Here is a 20,075-nt window from a genome sequence, read left to right on the forward strand (position 1 = left end):
TGTTTAGAATTAATAACTTTAAAAACGCAATTTAAAGAAAAAAATTTCTTTTAATTGTTGCAACTAGGTAGAAGAAGTAGTTTTATCTCATTGCAATTTAGTATTTAAAGAATTCCTCATAAAAATTTACTAGTTGTCTTATTATTATTTAATAAATGTATAACATGTTAACAAAGTATGCCAACACCAATTTAAAATTTACTGTTATTTACAGTAATTAAAATAGGATTTAAAAAAATTACGAGAAGAAATACAGCTTTTACCGTAAGCCAATCTGATATTAGGGGTAAACAATATTAAATAGCCGCGAATTTTATTATTGTTGTCGAAGCCTGATGTTTTTTACGTCAGAATTTTGAATGATCTTAAAATTCTACATTTTTAAGAATCAAAACCCTAACCTTTTTTATTTTAATTTTTAAGTAGTTCCCACATGGGAGCTTGGTAATCTGATGATCTCCTACCGAAAATAGTTCTTTTTGAGGTAGGAATATTTTCTAAACTTTATTTTTTTGACGTTTTACTAAAAACGAATTATTTAACAGGTATTATACTATTAAAGCTAGCTATAAATAATATTAATAGCGGTCGTTTTGGTTCCGATTTTCGCATCAGGTTTTTTTTTTTTTATTAGGAAAATTCGTTAAATTTTATTTTTCTATGTTTAAAAGTTATTCAACATTTGTCCATTTTTTGTTAATGGAAGCTTAATATAATTATTAATTTTTTTTTTTAGATTCCGAGAACATTTTTTTGAACTTTGTGCATTGTACTTTCAATTACTGACTTATTTTTTCAATAACAACAAAAGTTTTAAATGTTTTCAGTTTTTATTAGTTTTAAAATTGAAATAAGAAAAATAGTAAAGTACAACTGGATCCAATTCCTAGCAAGGATCTATCTCTTCATTTATTGTTAAATCATGTTCTCTTAAAATGTAAATGTAAAGTAGCGAAGTAAAAAAATAAATTTTAAATTGAAAACTCAATAGAAACTGAATCTTTTCCAAAAACTTGTTAAAAATTTAGGAATGCTGTTGACTTTTTTACAGATAATTGCTGATATTTAATTGGAAAAATATAAACAGTTATTATAGTATGTTTGTATTAATATTAATTACATTTATTAAATAAATATTTTCTTACAATAATTATTAAAATACAAAATTAAAAAAAACTATAATATTAATGTTCTACATATAATAAATTATTAAAATTTTTAATAATGTATCTATTGGAAACAATACAAAGAAAATAGAAATAGAATATCTAATCACTTTATGATTGGAATATCTAATCATAAAGTGATTAGAATCTAATCACTTTAATCGCTGAATATACTACTGATATTATTGATTCTTATTTATCATATAATAATATTAGGTTTGAGCTTATTTTTTTCTTATTTTATTATAAACTATATAATATTATAAAATAATTAAAATAGATTTCGCTTATATATATAAATACATATAGATCAGGTATGCACTGGTGCAGGAATGTCATTCCGATACTACTTTTTGGGAGAAATAAAAAATTGTACTTTCACGTAAAATTTACTTTAACTTAAAGACTGACCTACATTTTATTTTAACATTAAATATACATTGTCATTATATTTCCAAATAAAAGCTATTATCACATCCTTAAATGATATGTGACGAAAGACACTGTTGTAAATTATAAAAATCAGACCGTACGAAAATTGACCTTAGAATATCCGTTTGCATTAGGCAACAAAATAAGGCTCTAATTCAAGAAAAAAGTTAAATATTTGATATGAAAAAGATAAGATTAGCTTCTTATCAAAGTACGAGGGATATCTCTAAAGTAAAGACCGCTGGAAAATTTCTCTCCTTGAGGTTGGCGACCTTGTGTCGTTCATGGCCATGATAATAATGCACACTCCATTGTTGTCTGTAACTTGTCCCGTTGTAATATCTTTGATTACGTGTGAATTATTACGTTATAAAATGGATAGGAAAATTGATATTGCCGTTGACTGTGAAATACGTGGAGTTATACGTTTTTTAAACCATCAAAACGTTAAGCCGACTAAAATTCATATGCAGTTGTTTGCTGTGCACGGTGATTATGCAATGAATGAAAGAAACTTCCGAAAGTGGTGTGAAAGGTTTAGAAATAACAGAATTAATGTGCACGATGAAGAACGTTCGGAGAGGCCCTCGATAATCACCGGGTACTTGTTGAAACGCGTCGACGATGAAATCAGAAAAGATCGTCGCTCAACGATTTCCAAGTGGCCCTTCTTTTTCATGATGTTTCAAGAGCTGTTATCAGTCGCATTGTTCGTGACGATTTAGGATTCAAAAAGGTCTGTACAGGTTGGTTGCCACACTTCTTAGGGGACGTCACAAAATCCGAGTGGGATCTGTTTGGAATTTTTGATACGTTACACAGAAAAGGTGATGAGTTCCTTAATTCGATTATTACCGGCGATGAAACATGGATTTCGTATTACACGCCAGAGAGAAAAAGGCAGTCAAGTGAATGGCATTATCCTCAATCACCAACCAGACCGACAAAGATCAAGCCACTGCCGTTTGGACGCAAACTGATGGCCACAGTCTTTTGGGATCGGTTTGGCATACTGTTGTTTGATTGCATGCTACGTGGAACGATCATAAATGCAGAAGCCTACTGCGAAACTCTACGTAAGGTACGGCGCGCCATTCATAGTCGTCGACGTGAGCGGCTGACCGTCGTAGTCGGCCTGCTGCACGATAATGCACGTCTACATGTTGCGGGTCAGACACGTGATTTACTGAGAACATTTGGATGGGAAATTTACGATCACCCACCATATGATCTGGACTTATTTTTTTCTGATTACCATTTGTTTGGAAAATTGAAAGAATTTTTCAGGGTAAGCAATTCATGGGTGACGATGAACTTAAAAATGCTGTTAATCAGTGGCTAAATGGACTAGCGACTGAAGAATACGAAGAGGATGTATTGAAGGTGTTGTATCGCTACGACATATGTCTTTAATTCATGTGGCGATTATACAGAGAAGTAGTATAAGATATGAAGTTTAAGAGAAATAAAAAATATTTATAAAGTTTTCAGAATAACCTTTTTTTAAAATGAAACGGTCTATATTTTAGAGATAACTTCTTGTAAACATCGAAATGAAAGTGCATTTTTCATAATATTATCATGTAAAGGCCAACTGGTTGAGGACCATATATTTGTGGTCTGCTGTAATATACAAAATCAAATGTTCTGATACTAGAAAATTTACAGTGCATCCCTGATATAAATATAAGTGATTTAGTATTCGATATCACTTTTATACTTAAAAAAATAAATAATGTACATACATAATTTTTATGTCAATTTTGTTGGTATTTAAATAAAAAATTATCGTTCAAATTGATGTGGTATTTGTATTATCACATTATACGATATGAACGAGAATTCTGGCTCAATGTTAATTTTGGTATGTCACATGGATAATATGCTTCACAAACATCTTCTTCACTCGCGCCTGAATTATAAGCATCTCTATACAATTTAAACTGTGTTCTAACTGAATCATTTACTGAGCTCTGCATTGTTTTCAAAAGCCTGAAAAAAATAAAGTCATAATATAAATAAGAATAATAAATAATATTTAAATATAATAAATAAGAATGAACATTTTGATGGACCTTTGCAGTTCTGTAAATTTTATAAAATACATATGTTTCCGTTGTTCATTCCAAGGTTCTAGATTCATGTATCATTTAGATACAACATTTTTCACTTGCGAAAATTTCAATACTATATTCCACGTAATAGCTTGGAATAAAGAAGAACATTTGGTTTTAAAAATTAATTTAATTTTGCTTAACCCCCAAAAAAGATCTGAAAAAATGGAAGTAAATACATACACTTGTATAAGCTTTTCATAAGCCAATTTAGATTATTCATAACAAATTTACTCGTAAATTGCATATAAATATAAACATGAGTAAAAAAAAAAATTATTTTGTTTTCAATTTTACTTAAAATATTTACTTTTTGAATTCGGAACCGATTTCAAAACCTCAAAATTTAAAGAAAGATTAAATACTTGTTTCTTACCTTTTTAATAATTATATATTTTTAAATTGTTTATTTTTTTATTATTAAGTTTTCTTTTAAAATATCTGTAACATTTTTAACAAGAGATAAATATTAAAAACACACGACTGCCAAAAAAAACATTGCTGAACAAACATTGCTCTTTTTGTTCTGGTTTGGTTCCGTCGTGATTTTGTGTTATATCAGCAAATACCCCGTTTGAATTTTGAAAATCGGAAGATTGGTTGCGAAGATATAACATTTCCGAATAACTGTGATTTATTAAATCGAGAGTGTACCCGATGCGTGCAAAAGTTAGCCTTCTACCTACTAACAATTCCCATTTGAATTTTGAAAATCGAAAGATTGTTTGCCGAGATATTACACGAGCATCCCATAGCACTTCCAAAATAGCGCCCCAGGGGCAACCTGTTTGTTACCAGTTGATGGTGATGATTGGTCTAGCTTCGCACGAGGTGTTCGTACCACCTCACCACTTTGGCCTCACATGTAGTCCCCCACGGGAAGCCCATTATTATTAAAAAGAAATTTTTAAAAATTTATTTAATATTATTTTATTTAACATAAGTTTAATTAATTTTTTTGTGTAATATTATTAGATTGATTTGTATCATTTATTCCCAGCTCACATAGTGATAGAAACTCACAGTTCACAGTTCATTAATTTAATTCATTAAAGTTTGTACTTCAACCGGAAAATCTCCTCTACTACATGTATATATATATATATATTTATATATATATATGTAACCTATGACACTCCCGGTAACGTAAGGATTCCAACACGGAGTCATACATCTAAATCGGTTAAGCCGTTGAACTGTTACGGATGAACAAAGATACATACACCCTAAATACATTACCTTCCTTTTTGGACAGTCGTGTAAACATATGGTAGGCCTATAAAAATAATATGAGAAAAAACAGTTTGCAAAAAATGGTAAAGTTAAAATTTAGACAACACACCAAAAAAGAAGAACAAAAGAAAGCCATATTCAAAAGAATGAAAGTTTACTAGCAAAAGGAAAAGAAGCCAGAACATATAAGAAGTAACTGTTTAAACGAATCTCTACAAGGAGGGAATCGGGGAAATATTAAAGTAAAGATTTTTAGTGTGCTGCATTTATGATTCTTTCTGCAACAACAAATATTTTAAAATTAATTAGACGGGCTACTTTTAAATGAACCACTTCATAATTTCTAATTGGATAATAGTTGAAAAGTTTTTTACATTTACTAATCGAAAAAATCTGATGTGGACACCGCAAGACTTCCTTGAACGCCTATTAAACTATATATACACGTTCGTTCTAAATGAAAAGTATATACAATTTTATTTCATTAATAACTTCTGATATTTTTTTAAATATACATTTTTTTATTGTTATTATTGAATTATTATTTTTATTGTAAAACTTTTTTACAATCAGAGGTTAATAATTATTAAGAAATCGATATATTTAAATTAAAAAAAGTTAAAAAAAATGAGATGAAGTCGAATTCAAACCTATGTGCCTTCTCCTTGTAAGATCCAAATATTTCATTAATTAAAAGTTTATTTGACTATAACTCTGGAAATAATGAAAATAAGTACCCCTTATGATACATCATTGAAAAGCTCTTAATGAGAGCTTATTACTGCAGTTAAGAAAAAGTCTAAAAACCAATTTATTTTTAATTTCGGGCTTTTTGGACACTTTTGGTCCAGTCTATTGAAATCAAAAGAGGAGGTGCATAACTAAATGTTACAAAAGTTCTAAATTAAAAATTCCAACATCCTACGGCTAATCGTTTTTGAGTTATGCGAGATACTTACGTACATTTATAAGTACGTACAGACGTCACGCCGTAACTAGTCAAAATGAATTCTGGGATGGTCAAAATGGATATTTCTGTTGAAATCTGCAAAAACCAACATTTTTCGCGATCACAATACTTCCTTTGCTTCGTACAAGGAAGTAAAGAGATGATAGTCCTTGAAGAATTTAAACATCATCATTAATTTAAATTAATAATCCCAATATTTTCTTAGCCGTAGAAAAAAGTTACGACACTCGTCAAGGCTCATGTCGTAACTTACTTCTTACTCGTGCATCAATGGCTATCGTTTGTTACTTAATGAACTATTTACAAACTAGATGATAGAAAACTAATTAAAGACTTTTACTAAAATTAGGAAACGGCCATGAAAAATAAAGGATGATCGAAGTAGTTTGACTTTTGAAAAGAAATAGGAAAAGAGTTGTTGCATGTCATTTGTATGTATATTGAAGATGTGTTCAAAAAGAAGATGAAGGAATCAGTGTAAGCGAAAAGAGAATACATTTGTTTATGGTTCACAAATAACATAATTCTTTTAGATGAAACAGGAGATTTCAAAATTAGAACATATGTGAAAGAATATGGATTAATTCGGTTAGGAAATAAAAAGTTAATGATTGTCAGTAAAAAAGAAAGAGGAATAAGAGGAATTGAAATCATCTTCCTCTCTCGTTAACAAGGAGAGTTAACGAGAATGAAAGCCAAAACAGAATAATTCAGTATAGAGAGCTAACTGGGAAATATCATAAGAGGAGAAGGATAGACTAAAATAGTACTAGAAGGATTAAAGAGAAGATCAAATATTTTTGATCTAAAAAATTGAAACCTATAGGGATCTTAAAAGTTCAACAGGGAATAGAGGACAATGGATGCGGACATGGTGCAAGGGACCTACCTAAGGATCTATTTTAAGGCACTTTAGGGTTCTTTTATAAAATCAGTATAATAAACTATGGTTTTTATTTTTGTTATGAAAGAGAGAGCATCAACAGGTATGGTAATTAACCTGTTGGAAATTGGTAGCGTATGAAAAGATGTCATGCCTGACCAGGATTTGAACCTAGGACCTCCACATCAAATGCCGAGATGCTATGTACTCAGCTTTGAAGGTTGCATGGGTTTTTGTTTTGCTACACATATTCTAAAATTAAGTTTCCCATAAGAGGAATCATGTGATATTTATTTTTATTTATTTATACTGTAAAGTATAAAAGTAATATTTTAATTAAATTGAATGAATAAATGAAATAGCAAATTTTAAAATAGAAAACATTACTAGAAATCTTATTTTAGTTTAGATTGGTATAATACATAATTGTAATGTGTCATAATTACATAAAAGTTTATTTATGTTATGTATGTACTACGAGTATATTAAAAAAATATTTATTATTTATGTCTTTTTAAAATGTTTGCACGTATTAAATGATTCATTAATACATGTAAAACGTGTCTTGGCGTAGGTGTTTTTAAAACTAACTGTAAAAAAAATTATATGTAAGCCTGTTTTACTTTTTCTTTTCTGTTTTACTGTATAAATTTCCCTACAGTTTTGTATAAATAGATCTAAAGTTTTTTCGTTTGAAGATTTATAAAATGTATTTATGTATGTTAGTAACGTACATTTATTTTTTCGTGTTAAGAATTTTAGTTCATTGAGTTTTGAAAAGAAGATATACTTTATTATTATTCATAATTTTACTATTTACTCTATTTATTTTTTGTTTACATCCTTTTCTTTATCACTATTTTCTTTTCTTCTACCTCTAACTCTTCTTCTTTGACGAATGTGAACATTAAAATTTCTAACACATTATCTATTTATTTTTTTTATTTTTTTTTAGAACTTTCGAACTAAATTCTCCTTTCTTGTCTATTTTTTTTATGTCTAGGCATAATAGTTTACAAAAAAAAAAATAGTAATAATAAATACTGTACTTGACTGTCACTTAGTTGCAAATTTCTTTTGTTTTATAAAGGTTATAACCTCATATAATTTCTATTCAGTTGAACACAACGTATAATATAAAGGAAGTACATAATTTTATCTGTATTTTTAGTTTGACTGGCATAAAAAAAATGGGTCATTTTATAAATTAATATTTTTACTAAATAGTATCATAAATATATTTATTTATTTTTATTCTATAAAAAAGAGAAAAAATAATTGAATTATAGAATATTTTTCACGTAAAATTCATTTAGTTAATCCCTACCTATCGATAAACTTTGTGGGGAAATATGAATAACAAATTTTTAAGAATGCTAAATATATCAGCCATGATCGGGATTCGAGTACGGAATCTTCCATATTAAAGGTGAAATGCTACCACAACGCAATGGTGGTTGGCTGTATAATTATAATTATTAAGATATTTTAATAAATGATTATTTTATTTAGATCAGATACATAATTTTAAATTACATAAATCATGTAGAAGGATCATGTTGCTGAGGGGATCTAGAGCTCTGCTTGAATTTCTCTTTTATTTTTTTTGTTGATGTTTTGTTTTATAAATTATGTTTTTGTTGTTGTTCTTGTCCTATTTTGCTTCAGTGTTATTGTATTGTTATTGGTCCGTGTAATATTTTTATGCTTCGTGTTATGTGTTGAACTCACTTTTACCTTCTACGGGTAGGTAATTCAATTCCTTTGTTTAGTTAGGTATTTTCAGTCTTGCTTAAGACTCGGTGAGATGTGTTTTGTTTTGAGTTCATTAATTAGTAGTACACAGATGGGAATGTCACTCGTGGCATTCGCATCGGTGGAACCTGGCCGACGCGGACTGGAATATGTCAACAGCCGAGGTTTCAAAGATGACCTCCGGTAAAGCCCATAAGGTCTCGGAACGGAGGGTGTCTTCCCCTACGGGGTCAGGATGTAGAAGGATGATTATACTACAAATAAAATTCCTTAACATCCTAACATTTTAACTTCCTTAAAATTTATGTGGAAAAATCAAGGAAAACTGGGAAAACGTTTTTGAACAGAACAGCGTCATAACGTATAAAATTCAAAACAAATTAATCAAGAGTTAAAGTCAATATTAGTGCAAATGTAGAATCATGTATGAAAATAGCAAGTAAATTTGCCGGGATGCGACGAGTAACAGCAAAATTTGTCGCAAAACTTCCCAGTTATGAACAAAAGGAAAATCGACTATAGGTTGCCCAAGAAATTTTAGAATGTATCAATATTGATCCAGATTTTATGAAAAAAATAATAACCGGAGATGAAACGTAAAGAAAAAGAAAAGGGTCAGTTATCCTATTAGAAAACTTAAAGTTCTCCGCGGCAAAAGAAAGCCAGGCGATCACGAGGCGATGTGAGGCCATGTTGATTTTTTTATTATCAAGACATGGTTCATCACGAGTATGATTCTCAAGGATAAGCTCTAAATAAAGATACTAATTAACTGTTCTTCCTCAGCTAAGAGATGCTGTTCGACGCAAGAGATCGCAGCTTTGGGAAAATGATATTAGGAAATTCATCACGACAACGCTTAAATACATCACAGCTTAATAAGAAATTCTTGGCAAAACACATCAGCAGACTCCTTAACAGACATGGCTCCTTGCAAATTTTGGCTCTTTCTTAAGCTTAAAATTTTGCTTAAAGGAAAGAGATTTGAAAATAGGGAAAAAAAGTTTTAAAAATACAGTAAGAGGATTTATGGTTGTTTAAAAAATGTTTACAACAATGAAAATATCGCTGGGATAAGTGTATAACAGAGGGGATCTATTTTGAAAGGGACAAGTCATTGAACTGAATAAGTTGAGTATTTTTGTTTTTATGAGCCAAAGTTGCATACTTTTTAATCATATATCATGTGTGAGAGTGTGTGTGCGCGCGCGCATGTGTCCATTCCCAAAAACTAGTCTTTTCCTGTTTAATCAGCAAAACCTGATTTTGACCGAGAGATATCTAAGTTATCCAACTTACTTTGCAGTCGCAAAACAAGAACGACTTTTGGATCTTTCCACAGAAACTCTTTTTGACCACCATTATACCTACAAAGCTTCTTCAAATCTTTAGTATCGACCTAGTAATAAACTGACCAGTACCTATTGAACCCAAACATAGATGAAAGGGCTAAAGCTAAATAATTGAATGGGTGAATGATAAAAGGTGCCAATTCATGATAAACTTATAATATAAGGTAGCACTATACAAATTATGTCTACATGAACAAGAACAACAAAATAACCGCAATAGAAAAATAAAAAAGTAAATTCAAAAATGCTATAATTTACCGATATAATGCTATAATTTACTAATTAATTTTTTGCTATAATTATAAGATATATTTAAATTTAGATAAGGAAAAAAAAATTTTTTATTTCATACTGCCTTAAAAGCAATGCTAAAATTTGTATATTATTGTTATTAACGAAGTGGACTTAAGTTCGGACGCAATAATAACGTTGTAAATTTTGATAACAAAAAACCATTTGAAACAATATTGTAATTTTTAATATTAATTATAAATAATAGGGAAAAAGAAAATTAAGGAAAAAAGTTATAATGTTAATGTTGTGAACAAACTGTAAAATTTAGTTTATACAAAATATTCCGATAGAATTGAAAATTTTTCACTATTCTAATATTAAATTATTTTATCAGCATATTTAGTGCAGAATAGTGATCGAGAAAGTAAATTTAACTGTTTTAATTAAATAAATATTACAAATATCAATGTTAAATTTTGTAAATATACAACATTTGCATCTTAAAAGAAAAGCTGATATCACAGTTTTAGGACTTTCCCATCATGCGGCTTTATATAAATAAAATATAATGACACGTTGAAAAAATCCCACAATTTATTACAAGATTACAAGATATTGGCTTCAGGTTAAAACCGCAAACTTCAAATCTGATATTACTAAAAAAAAAAAAAAACACTTCTATTTGAACAACTTTAAATGTTAAAATAGTTTACAGCGCCCTTGAAAATTTACAAAATTGATACCTCACACGACCATACTTGTTACATTTTGCGCAAACCCCAAATTGAGAATCAAAGTTCAGTTTTATAAAAAGAAAATCATTTTTAAAGCAGTCTTAATTACAATAAAAAAGAAAGAAGAAAAATTTTTTAAAAATACATGACTTCTGGTCGGGTCCAGCCGTTTGGTGTGGTTTAGGGCTTACAGTTTATTAAAGATTACCCACCGGGTTGGTCTAGTGGTGAACGCATCTTCCCAAATCAGCTGATTTGAAAGACGAGAGTTCCAGCGTTCAAGTCCTAGTAAAGTCAGTTATTTTTACACGGATTTGAATACTAGATCGTGGATACCGGTGTTCTTTGGTGGTTGGGTTTCAATTAATCACACATCTCAGGAATGGTCGAACTGAGACTCTACAAGACTACACTTCATTTACACTCATACATATCATCCTCTGAAGTATTATCTAAACGGTAATTACCGGAGACTAAACAGGAAAAAGAAAGGAAGTAGAAGAAACCACAATAAAAAACAAGCACATCATAGCAATCACAATAAAGCTTTCAAAGTTTAGAGAATTTTTTGGGGTGGTGGAGAAATTAAAAAAAATTTATTTTTTCAGATATTGGAATTTTTTAATTTTTAACAAATGTGCCTAAGAAAAATATGACCTTAATTAAGTAAAATCTCGAGATACTGAGGATGACCGTGCTTTACACCCTCACCCCCTTGACCTTTTAAGTTAAAAATTTAATAGCATCAATGCCACTTATGTAGAAATAATCTGACTCATTTTGCTAAAAATGATCCAGTAGTTTTGGAGATATAGGTGATTTAGAGGACAACACCGAACACACATACATACGAACATTAACATTCGGAAAATTTCCATCCGGTGTTTTGGGTACCTTAGGTGTCAAAACGTCAAGATCCGGTGAAAACCTCATATGCCCAAACAATACCGATTACAATACTTTTATTTCTTGAGCTATAGCGCTATCTAGACGGGAAAGTAAATATCAAGTGAAGATCGAGTGAACTTCCGGTGTTGTAAAATTTTGCAATGGAATACAATATACAATTAAGTACTTCTATAGGCTGCAAAGCATGTACTTCTCTAGATGCTGAATTTTTCTTATAAAATTACAGATATAACCGATCTTCTTGGAGTAGTGGTTTCGTTTTCGTCTTTCACCCAGAAGGTTCTGGATTCGACTACTAGTGAGGCTTGAAAATTTTTATCTCTGGCTAACTCTCCGACTTTTAACTGGCAATGTTTGCTTTTAACAACGGAAGTCTTATTAGAACTGATAATAAATTCTGTGGGATTTTGATTAATGAAAACAAATTAACTTCTGGAGTAAATGGTTTTATCTATCTAACATTTTATTATAGTCATACATTATACTTTAATCATGGCATATATATTGTTGTGATGATATAAATCCAAAATGGTTGTCACTGTGAAATTATTACAGAAAATCAAATCGATTAAGGATTCTCTTATGAAATTTCTATACTGTAACATACCTAAACAAAAAGTATCATTTTTATCAGTGTCTCTCATTACTAATATATTTTATCTCAATTTTTTCAGGTCTTCAGTTTGTTCTTCTTCGCGAAACCCACACGCCTGTAGAAATAGGTGGTTAGATGGTGATTTTTGATAGTATTCTCGTGCCTTATCGAATGAAATTCATTAAACACACACACACACATATCGATGCTGGAGAAAAAGGAAAAAGATAAGATTGAGGCTTTTGAGGTGTGGGTCTGGAGGAGGATAGAAAAGATACAGTGGGTGGACAAAGTAACGAAAAGTATTAAAAAGAATAATTGAAGATAGAGCAATATCGTGCTCTATCTTCGTGACTATCAGAAGGAGGAAGAAAAACTAGATCGGGAATATAATTAGGAAAAATGAAATAATAAACACATTACTTGAAGGCTCCGTTGAAGGTGAAAAAAAAGATTGACAACACAATTGTAGGAATTTCCCATACGCGACTAAAAGCGCGTTCCGGGAATGTTCAACAACTGTGGGTTGTTTCTGATGGACGGCTTGCACACACATAAACACACAATTTAAAATATTTATCATTTTATTTAAATATAATATTTTTTTATTTCAATGATTCTAACTAAAGCGCATGTGCAAACCGTATTTAGTTTTTCGCAGGTATGGCAGTACTAGCGGCGACGGTCGGCACTAACTAAACTAATGTAATTTCCCAACTTACATAGAACAAATTTCGCTTGTGCGGTCGCTAGACTGGTTTACCCGCTAGGCTTAACTCCCCAGGTACCGAATCAACCGGACGATCGAGTTCGAGACTCAGCCAGTCCGAGTTACGTTTTTACACTTTAAATATTATACATCTATTTAATTCAACCACTCACCTGTGACGTGAGAACATAAAAAACATTACAACAGCATTTTTTGAAGTGGGGGATAAGATTTTGCAAAAAATTTTTTTTGCAAAATAAATCATTAAAATAATTAATTAATTTAAAAAAATATTTAATATTTTAATTGTTAACAAATGTGTCTAAGAAAAAAAAAGACCATAGTTAGGCGAAATCTCGAGATACTGAGGATGACCTTGCTCTACAGCCTCATGCCTTGACCTTTTATCCTTTTAATTTGAAAATTTAATGGCATCAATGCCACATATAACGAAGTAATCTGACCAAGTTTGATCAAAATGGGTTAGTAGTTATGGAGACAAGGTGATTCATAGGCCAACACCGAACACACGTACATTGAAAATTTCCATCCGGATTTTTGATGTCATAACGTCAAGATCCGGTAAAAACCATATATACCCAAATAGGATCGATTACAATACTTTCCCTTCTAGAGCTATATCTCTATAATAGCGGTCGCTTTCTAGACGGAAAAGTAAATGATGAGGAAGAAAGAGGTTAAAGTTAATAAACATAAAGTGTAGTGAAGGTTCTAACGAGACGAAAAGAAAAGCACGGGACTGAAACATATGGAGACAATAGTGGTGCCAGGGACCTCCAACACGCAGAACACCACATGATGATGATAAAATTATTATCGATTAATAATAATAATGAAATGAAATTTCGATTTCTAAACACCAATTAAAAACAATCCCTTTCGGCCCACCGGAAGGTGAAGGTAGATTTCATCCGTGCTAAGTAGGGGATAAAAAAGATTTCCACCTTAAAGTTAAGAAAAACTTCAAATTTACTCAATACGACAATGGTTGCATATGAAAAAAATGTTTCACATGTTTAGCATACGACGACAAGCCCCATCTTCTTACATTCAGTAAAATTTTGGTCATCCCTTGCCGTAAGGGTTGGTAATATCAAAAATTGTTTCAGACAAAAGTTTTAGGCAATGTTTAAAAAGGACTAACGATCACTTTAAACCGATTCGATACTGTGCCTATTAATTCAATATACTGTGCCTATTAAACCGATTCGATACTGTGCCTAGGTATGATTGTTTTGTACTTGAAACCTCTTTTTTCCACCCCCTGAGCCAATGATGGGTGAATCAAAGACTTTACTTAGATGAGTTCTAGGCCATCCAAAGAATGGTAGGAACTTTAAACAAATTCGATATTTTACTTAATAAAAAGGTTATAGCGTTTTTTTTTTTCAAAAAATCCCCCATTTTTATCTCCATGGTCCGATTTTACCCATTAACGAACTTGACTGAGATTTTGGATCGCTATATTTTGTGTAGCAATTTGAAAGCGATTGGCTCAAAATTACGGCAGTTGTCGTGTCCACTAGAAAATGAAATAAATAAATATATATATATATATATATATATTTATATAAATGTACATATAAACTTTTGAAATGACAATGATTTTGGGGTCTGGAGGATGTGAAACCCGGAAAATTTCGACATATGAATATATGTCGAAATTTTCCGGAAGTGGAATCATGGTACCCATTACAATAGGGAGTTTTCTTATGAAATCTACGTAAAATATAATAATAATTTTGAGAAATTTGTAAACCACTTTCAAAAAGAGATTGGATATTATCCAACGATTGACAAGAGATAACTATTTTTAGCTCTGTACTTATTGGTGGTAATTACTTAACCTTTATTTTATTAAACCTCCTTTAATTGTAAAAAAACTTTAGTTTCATACTTACCATGATACATGTTTCCTATATGAGGATTTACTATCTCTTGCACCTAATTTACATGCGATTCTTTCAAGACATCTTTCTGAATTTAAAAAATTCATAATAATTTCCGGTAATTTACTAGTGTTAATAAATGCAGGCGTTGCGCGTGTTTTGAAGAATTCATCATCGTAACCATCGAATCCCCGCGCAGACACTCCCCCTGCTCCTGATGTTTGGTTTGACGATATTGGTGGCTTAACAGATGCCGGCGTCATTGTCGTTGTCGTTATACCTAACGCGGTTAATATATTTTGCCAAAAATATGCCAATGGTAATATAACTGGTAACAATGCACTAATTATTCCCAACGGGATTAATATAACTTTAAATAAAATTGCTTTAAATAATAATAGTGCTGGTATTTTTATTATTAATAATGCTAGAACTGCAATTAATAATGTTTTTAATAAACTAACTTTCGCTAAACTACCTATTCTGAATATTTCACTGAATATACCCGGCGTCGTCGGGTGGCATTCCAACATTGTTGAACCTGTAACAATATAAATGGTAGATCGTTATTTTTAGGTTATCTTATTAAATTAAATTTAAATGTGAAAAATTAATTACACACAAAATTTATCATGTTGTATCAGAAATGCTTCCGTGTGATTTTTTTATAATAAAATTAATGAAAAAGGTTTTTATGAACATAGAAACGCAGTACTTTGTTTTCGGCTAATGAAAAGTGTAGACCAAATTTTAGCATAAAATCGGTCTAATTGTTATACTTAACAATATATTTAATAATTTAAGTAATATCATTATTAGTGATTGCTTCATTGTTGAAAAGTAGTTTTTGTTTAAAAACTGTTAATTACCAATTTATGATTCTGCAGTGGGAATCTGATTGGATAGTTCAGTGGTCGGCAAACTTTTCATCTAAAGAGCCAAACAATAATAATAAAAAATTGAAATTTGTTCAAAGAGCCATCTTTTAATAAGAGCTCTGCTATATCGATACAATTTTTAAATTGTATCGATATACCCGGATTAAAAGCACACTCAAGCGCTTTCTTTATATTACATCTAGTATTATAATCCGTTAAGAGTAGACTATGTGGAAGGAAGCAGGTTATCGAAAGAGAAATGTAAGAGATAGCGTCTCTATTTGGGGAGCATTCAAGCACCTATTCTCGGATAGCTGAAGCTTAGCACTGGTTAAAAACGTTCGCAGTCAAGACCAGAATACTTGTCCGCCTCTCCTGAATATACCGGTAGGTCCGTAACATTTGTCTAAACTTTGAAATGGTTAAAAGTCTGTGGTGCAAGAAATTAATTACGCGGCAGACCAGCTCAATAATGATATATATGCTTACAGCCAAAGTAACATATACTATGAAAAACTTCTACATACTTACACCTGAATCTTCGACTTTAAACAAATAAATTTGTATTCGCACTAAAGATTTCATGAAAGAGCAGCATAAAAGGAGTCAAAGAGCCGCACGCGGCTGGCGAGCCGCCTTTTCCGACCACTGGGACAGTTAATTTAGTACAGTTTAATACCTCTGTACACTATACAAATCCATGGGATAAGCGAAGGTTTTTCCTTATAAAAGCTTTTCTTTCATAAAAAGAAAAAAAAGCTTTCTTAGTTGGCTTTTTAATATTAGAAAAACATATTCTTTTAATTTAAATTTAAAAGAAAGCTGATCAATAAAAAATTGTTGTTCAGTAACGTTTTACACCCATCCTTGGTAAAATCTCGATTCCCGAGGGATTTTAGACGGAGTGGATGTCCTTTCTCAAGGGGAGATCTTGAATTCGTTAGAGTTGTAGTGTTTCACCATCTCTCTGTGCTGGGTAGATCATATCTTAATCATCATCTATTTCTTTCCTTGATATATTTTTTCATTTTTTTTTTTATAGCTATTGACTCCTTGTTAAGGATGTTGGAAATATTTTTGAGTTACCGTGTTTTCTGTGTATTCTGATGGTTATATATAAGCGTCTCTGAATATAAACTAGTCCTAGAATTTCGTCTTCAATACTATACCTGTATAAAAAAACCCAATTTGAAATTGGGATTCTTATCAGGTATACCCGGATCTTATAAGCCCTCGTAATACGAGTACAATGTGTAAAATACAAACCCATAAATGTAAATTTTTCGATTAATTACTAATACAAAATCTGTTATCACGTTTTTGTTAATGCCTTTTAATTTTATATTGAAGTAAGTAAGCTTTACTTTCCCTTCTGGAGCTATATCTCTAGAAGGGAAAGTATTGTAACTGGTCCTATTTGGGCATATACGGTTTTCACCGGATCTTGACGTTTTGACACCTAAGGAACCCAAAAAACCAGATGGAAATTTTCTGATGTTAATGTTCGTATGTACGTGTGTGTGTGTGTGTGTGTGTGTGTGTGTGTGTGTGTGTGTGTGTGTGTGTGTGTGTGTGTGTGTGTGTGTGTGTGTGTGTGTGTGTGTGTGTGTGTGTGTGTGTGTGTGTGTGTGTGTGTGTGTGTGTGTTTGGTTTTGTCCTCCAAATCATCTTACGTAGTGGTCGACGATGAATTGCAAATTCACTCTCGTGCACGCTCTTTTATTGGAGCCTGAGAGTGGTGAGGCTGCAGTGTCCTATGGTGGTAGAACTGCGCGGTGGGAGTGATGCTTGTTTCAGCGCGTCCGTTTACTGTGCGCAATTCGCACAGAGTTGCTATACCGTTCGCCCGCCGATATTAAATTAGGCATATATTTGGTAACGGTATCTATTTAGTAATTGATTCTATGATGGAATTTTTTAAAATTTTTGTTACATTTTTTTATTATTTCATTTACTTTTATATATTTCTTATTACGTTTTACCGGTTTTGGCTTATAATTATAATCAGATAATTTATTAACGTTCACAAATTTCACAACTAAATTATTATTATAATTATATATATTTTTTTTACGGAAGTATATGTATAATCATTACCCCTGAATAATCATTATTCAGTGTTTTAAAAAAATTCTTCAACCTCAATTTTATATGTGCTGGTGACAAAATAACATGCTGAGGGTTGAACATATTTAATTTCTTTTGTCTAGGAGTGATAGCGTTTCTTTTCGGACACTCAATAACCACATAATGTTTTGTAAAACCACCTTGAAGAAAAGAAGACAAATAAGTTTAAGGTCACCACAAATAGATTCACACATTGCTTTACCAACAGCATGCACTACTAATATTGAAGGATTTTTGTTTGAATTATGCAGTAGGACTACTTTTAAGTTTGTTTCTGACAAATCAATGAAAAATCTATAAACATCGCATTATAAGCAATATCCAGATCAGAACAGCGATCGGTACATTTCATCAAGTAAATGTTTTATATCTGTTTCTAAAATATAGCATTTTGGTATTCTTAGTCAAAATTCCACTTCTTTAAGCGTAAACCTAAAAATTTTGCTTGCTGTTTTCATAAATTCAACTCGTGAACCAAATCCGTAACTTCTACTTGTGAAATGAAATATGGTTTAATATAGAAGCTTGTGCCGCCGCGGTATTTACAAACAATTTTCTTCAGAATTTGTCAGGAAGACCTGCGGGTATTAGTGTTGGTAAATCTTCTTGAGCATTCAGTCTCACAGCCGATGGAACATTTGGGTGCATAATATTACTTTTACTTTTTGAAGAAAAACCAATGACATTTGTTAAACAAAAATAATCATAATAAAATCGTTGATTTCCCAAACCACAGGTATACCAAAAAGCAAATGCTCCTTTTTCCCTTGTAACTATTCTATGAGTTTAACATAACACCTAATGCAAATAATATGGGGCGCCCATTGTTTACAATGATATCCCAGTAGAGAATCGAAATAAATCCCATATATATTTTTCATCAATTTTGAAATTGGCTTTTGCCGACTCTTTGAAGTGAACTCACAACATACAAAACAAAAAATATTTGAAGTATTTTTACACAAACGCATTTCCTGGGTCATTATCTTTTTTTGGGGGGAGAGTGGAAAACGTTTTCCCGTTATCATCGTCTGGGACAAAAATATAACTAAAAAACCCCTTCTCGGATATTAAAAAAAATATTAATAAAATAAGATTAAAACTAAAATAGTAAAAGAAACATAACCATTAGGATAAAACATACAACACGAATAACAATATAAAATCAAAATTTATGGTTGGTTAACATTAAATTTTATAAATTATATTGATACGTCTTAGAACAAACAATACCCGGTCTAGTAAATTCTTATAATTATCTAGGATGCGGTGAATGTCCTTCGGTAATTTAAATTTACGACGTAAGGCCATAACGTATACAATCCACAAAGAAGTGGCGCACAATCAAGCGGCAGTCACATCGTACGTATAGTGATCCGTTTTCTGCTGATATCAGGCATCCGTGAGTAACTCTGGTACTGTATATCCTAATTTCAATCGGCAGAGGATCACTTCCTCCGGCGAAGTTTTCTGCATGAAGAGTCCCATGGCAGCAGCGTATCTTTGATGTGTCGGAGTTTATTATTCACTGTAGCAGTCTAGTCACCTTGCCACGTTCTCAAAGCGTATTTTTAATAAAATCGGTACTAGTAACACGAGTGGTGAAAGACGGTTAGCTACTTGCATCTTCAGCAGCGGAATCCGCACGTTCGTTACCTAGGATTTCCACATGCCTAGGGATCTAGCAGAAACTCACTTGTGTGTTGTGACGATTCAGCTCGGCGATTTTATTATGAATTTCGGTGACGGTAGGATGTCTATAATACAAATCTTCTAAAGCTTGGAGTTCACTTCACGAATCGCTACAAATAAGGATGTGACAATGTTTTAACTTAATGATATTCAAAGCTATATTGATGACATACAGTTCAGCGTTGTAGACACTTGTAATACCAGGTAGACCAAACACACACCTGTCATTTACAACAAAAACGCATCTAACGAAATCATTCTGCTTCGAACTATCTGTGTATACTACTGCGTCTGGGTTTGTCTTGGATAGAAAATGGTAAAATGTTTGCTGAAAGAAGATGGGATTTGTTAATTTTTAATTATATATGGTGAGGTTATAATT

General features: G+C 31.4%; 1 protein-coding gene across 1 annotated transcript in view; it reads right to left on the reverse strand.

Annotated features, from left to right (window-relative positions):
- Nucleotides 1–1,384: 1,384 nt before the first annotated feature.
- LOC142330074 (uncharacterized) overlaps nt 1,385–20,075 on the reverse strand; it is a 29,947-nt gene continuing 11,256 nt past the window's right edge. The window contains exons 2-3 of the mRNA XM_075375123.1: nt 15,009–15,537; nt 1,385–3,590 (exon numbers count right to left, since the gene is read on the reverse strand). Coding sequence (XP_075231238.1) covers nt 3,416–3,590; nt 15,009–15,537 — 704 coding nt within the window. The 3' untranslated portion in view covers nt 1,385–3,415. The remainder of the gene's footprint in view (nt 3,591–15,008; nt 15,538–20,075) is intronic.

The sequence above is a fragment of the Lycorma delicatula genome, chromosome 9 (genome assembly GCF_047948215.1).
Source record: "Lycorma delicatula isolate Av1 chromosome 9, ASM4794821v1, whole genome shotgun sequence".
NCBI lineage: Eukaryota > Metazoa > Arthropoda > Insecta > Hemiptera > Fulgoridae > Lycorma > Lycorma delicatula.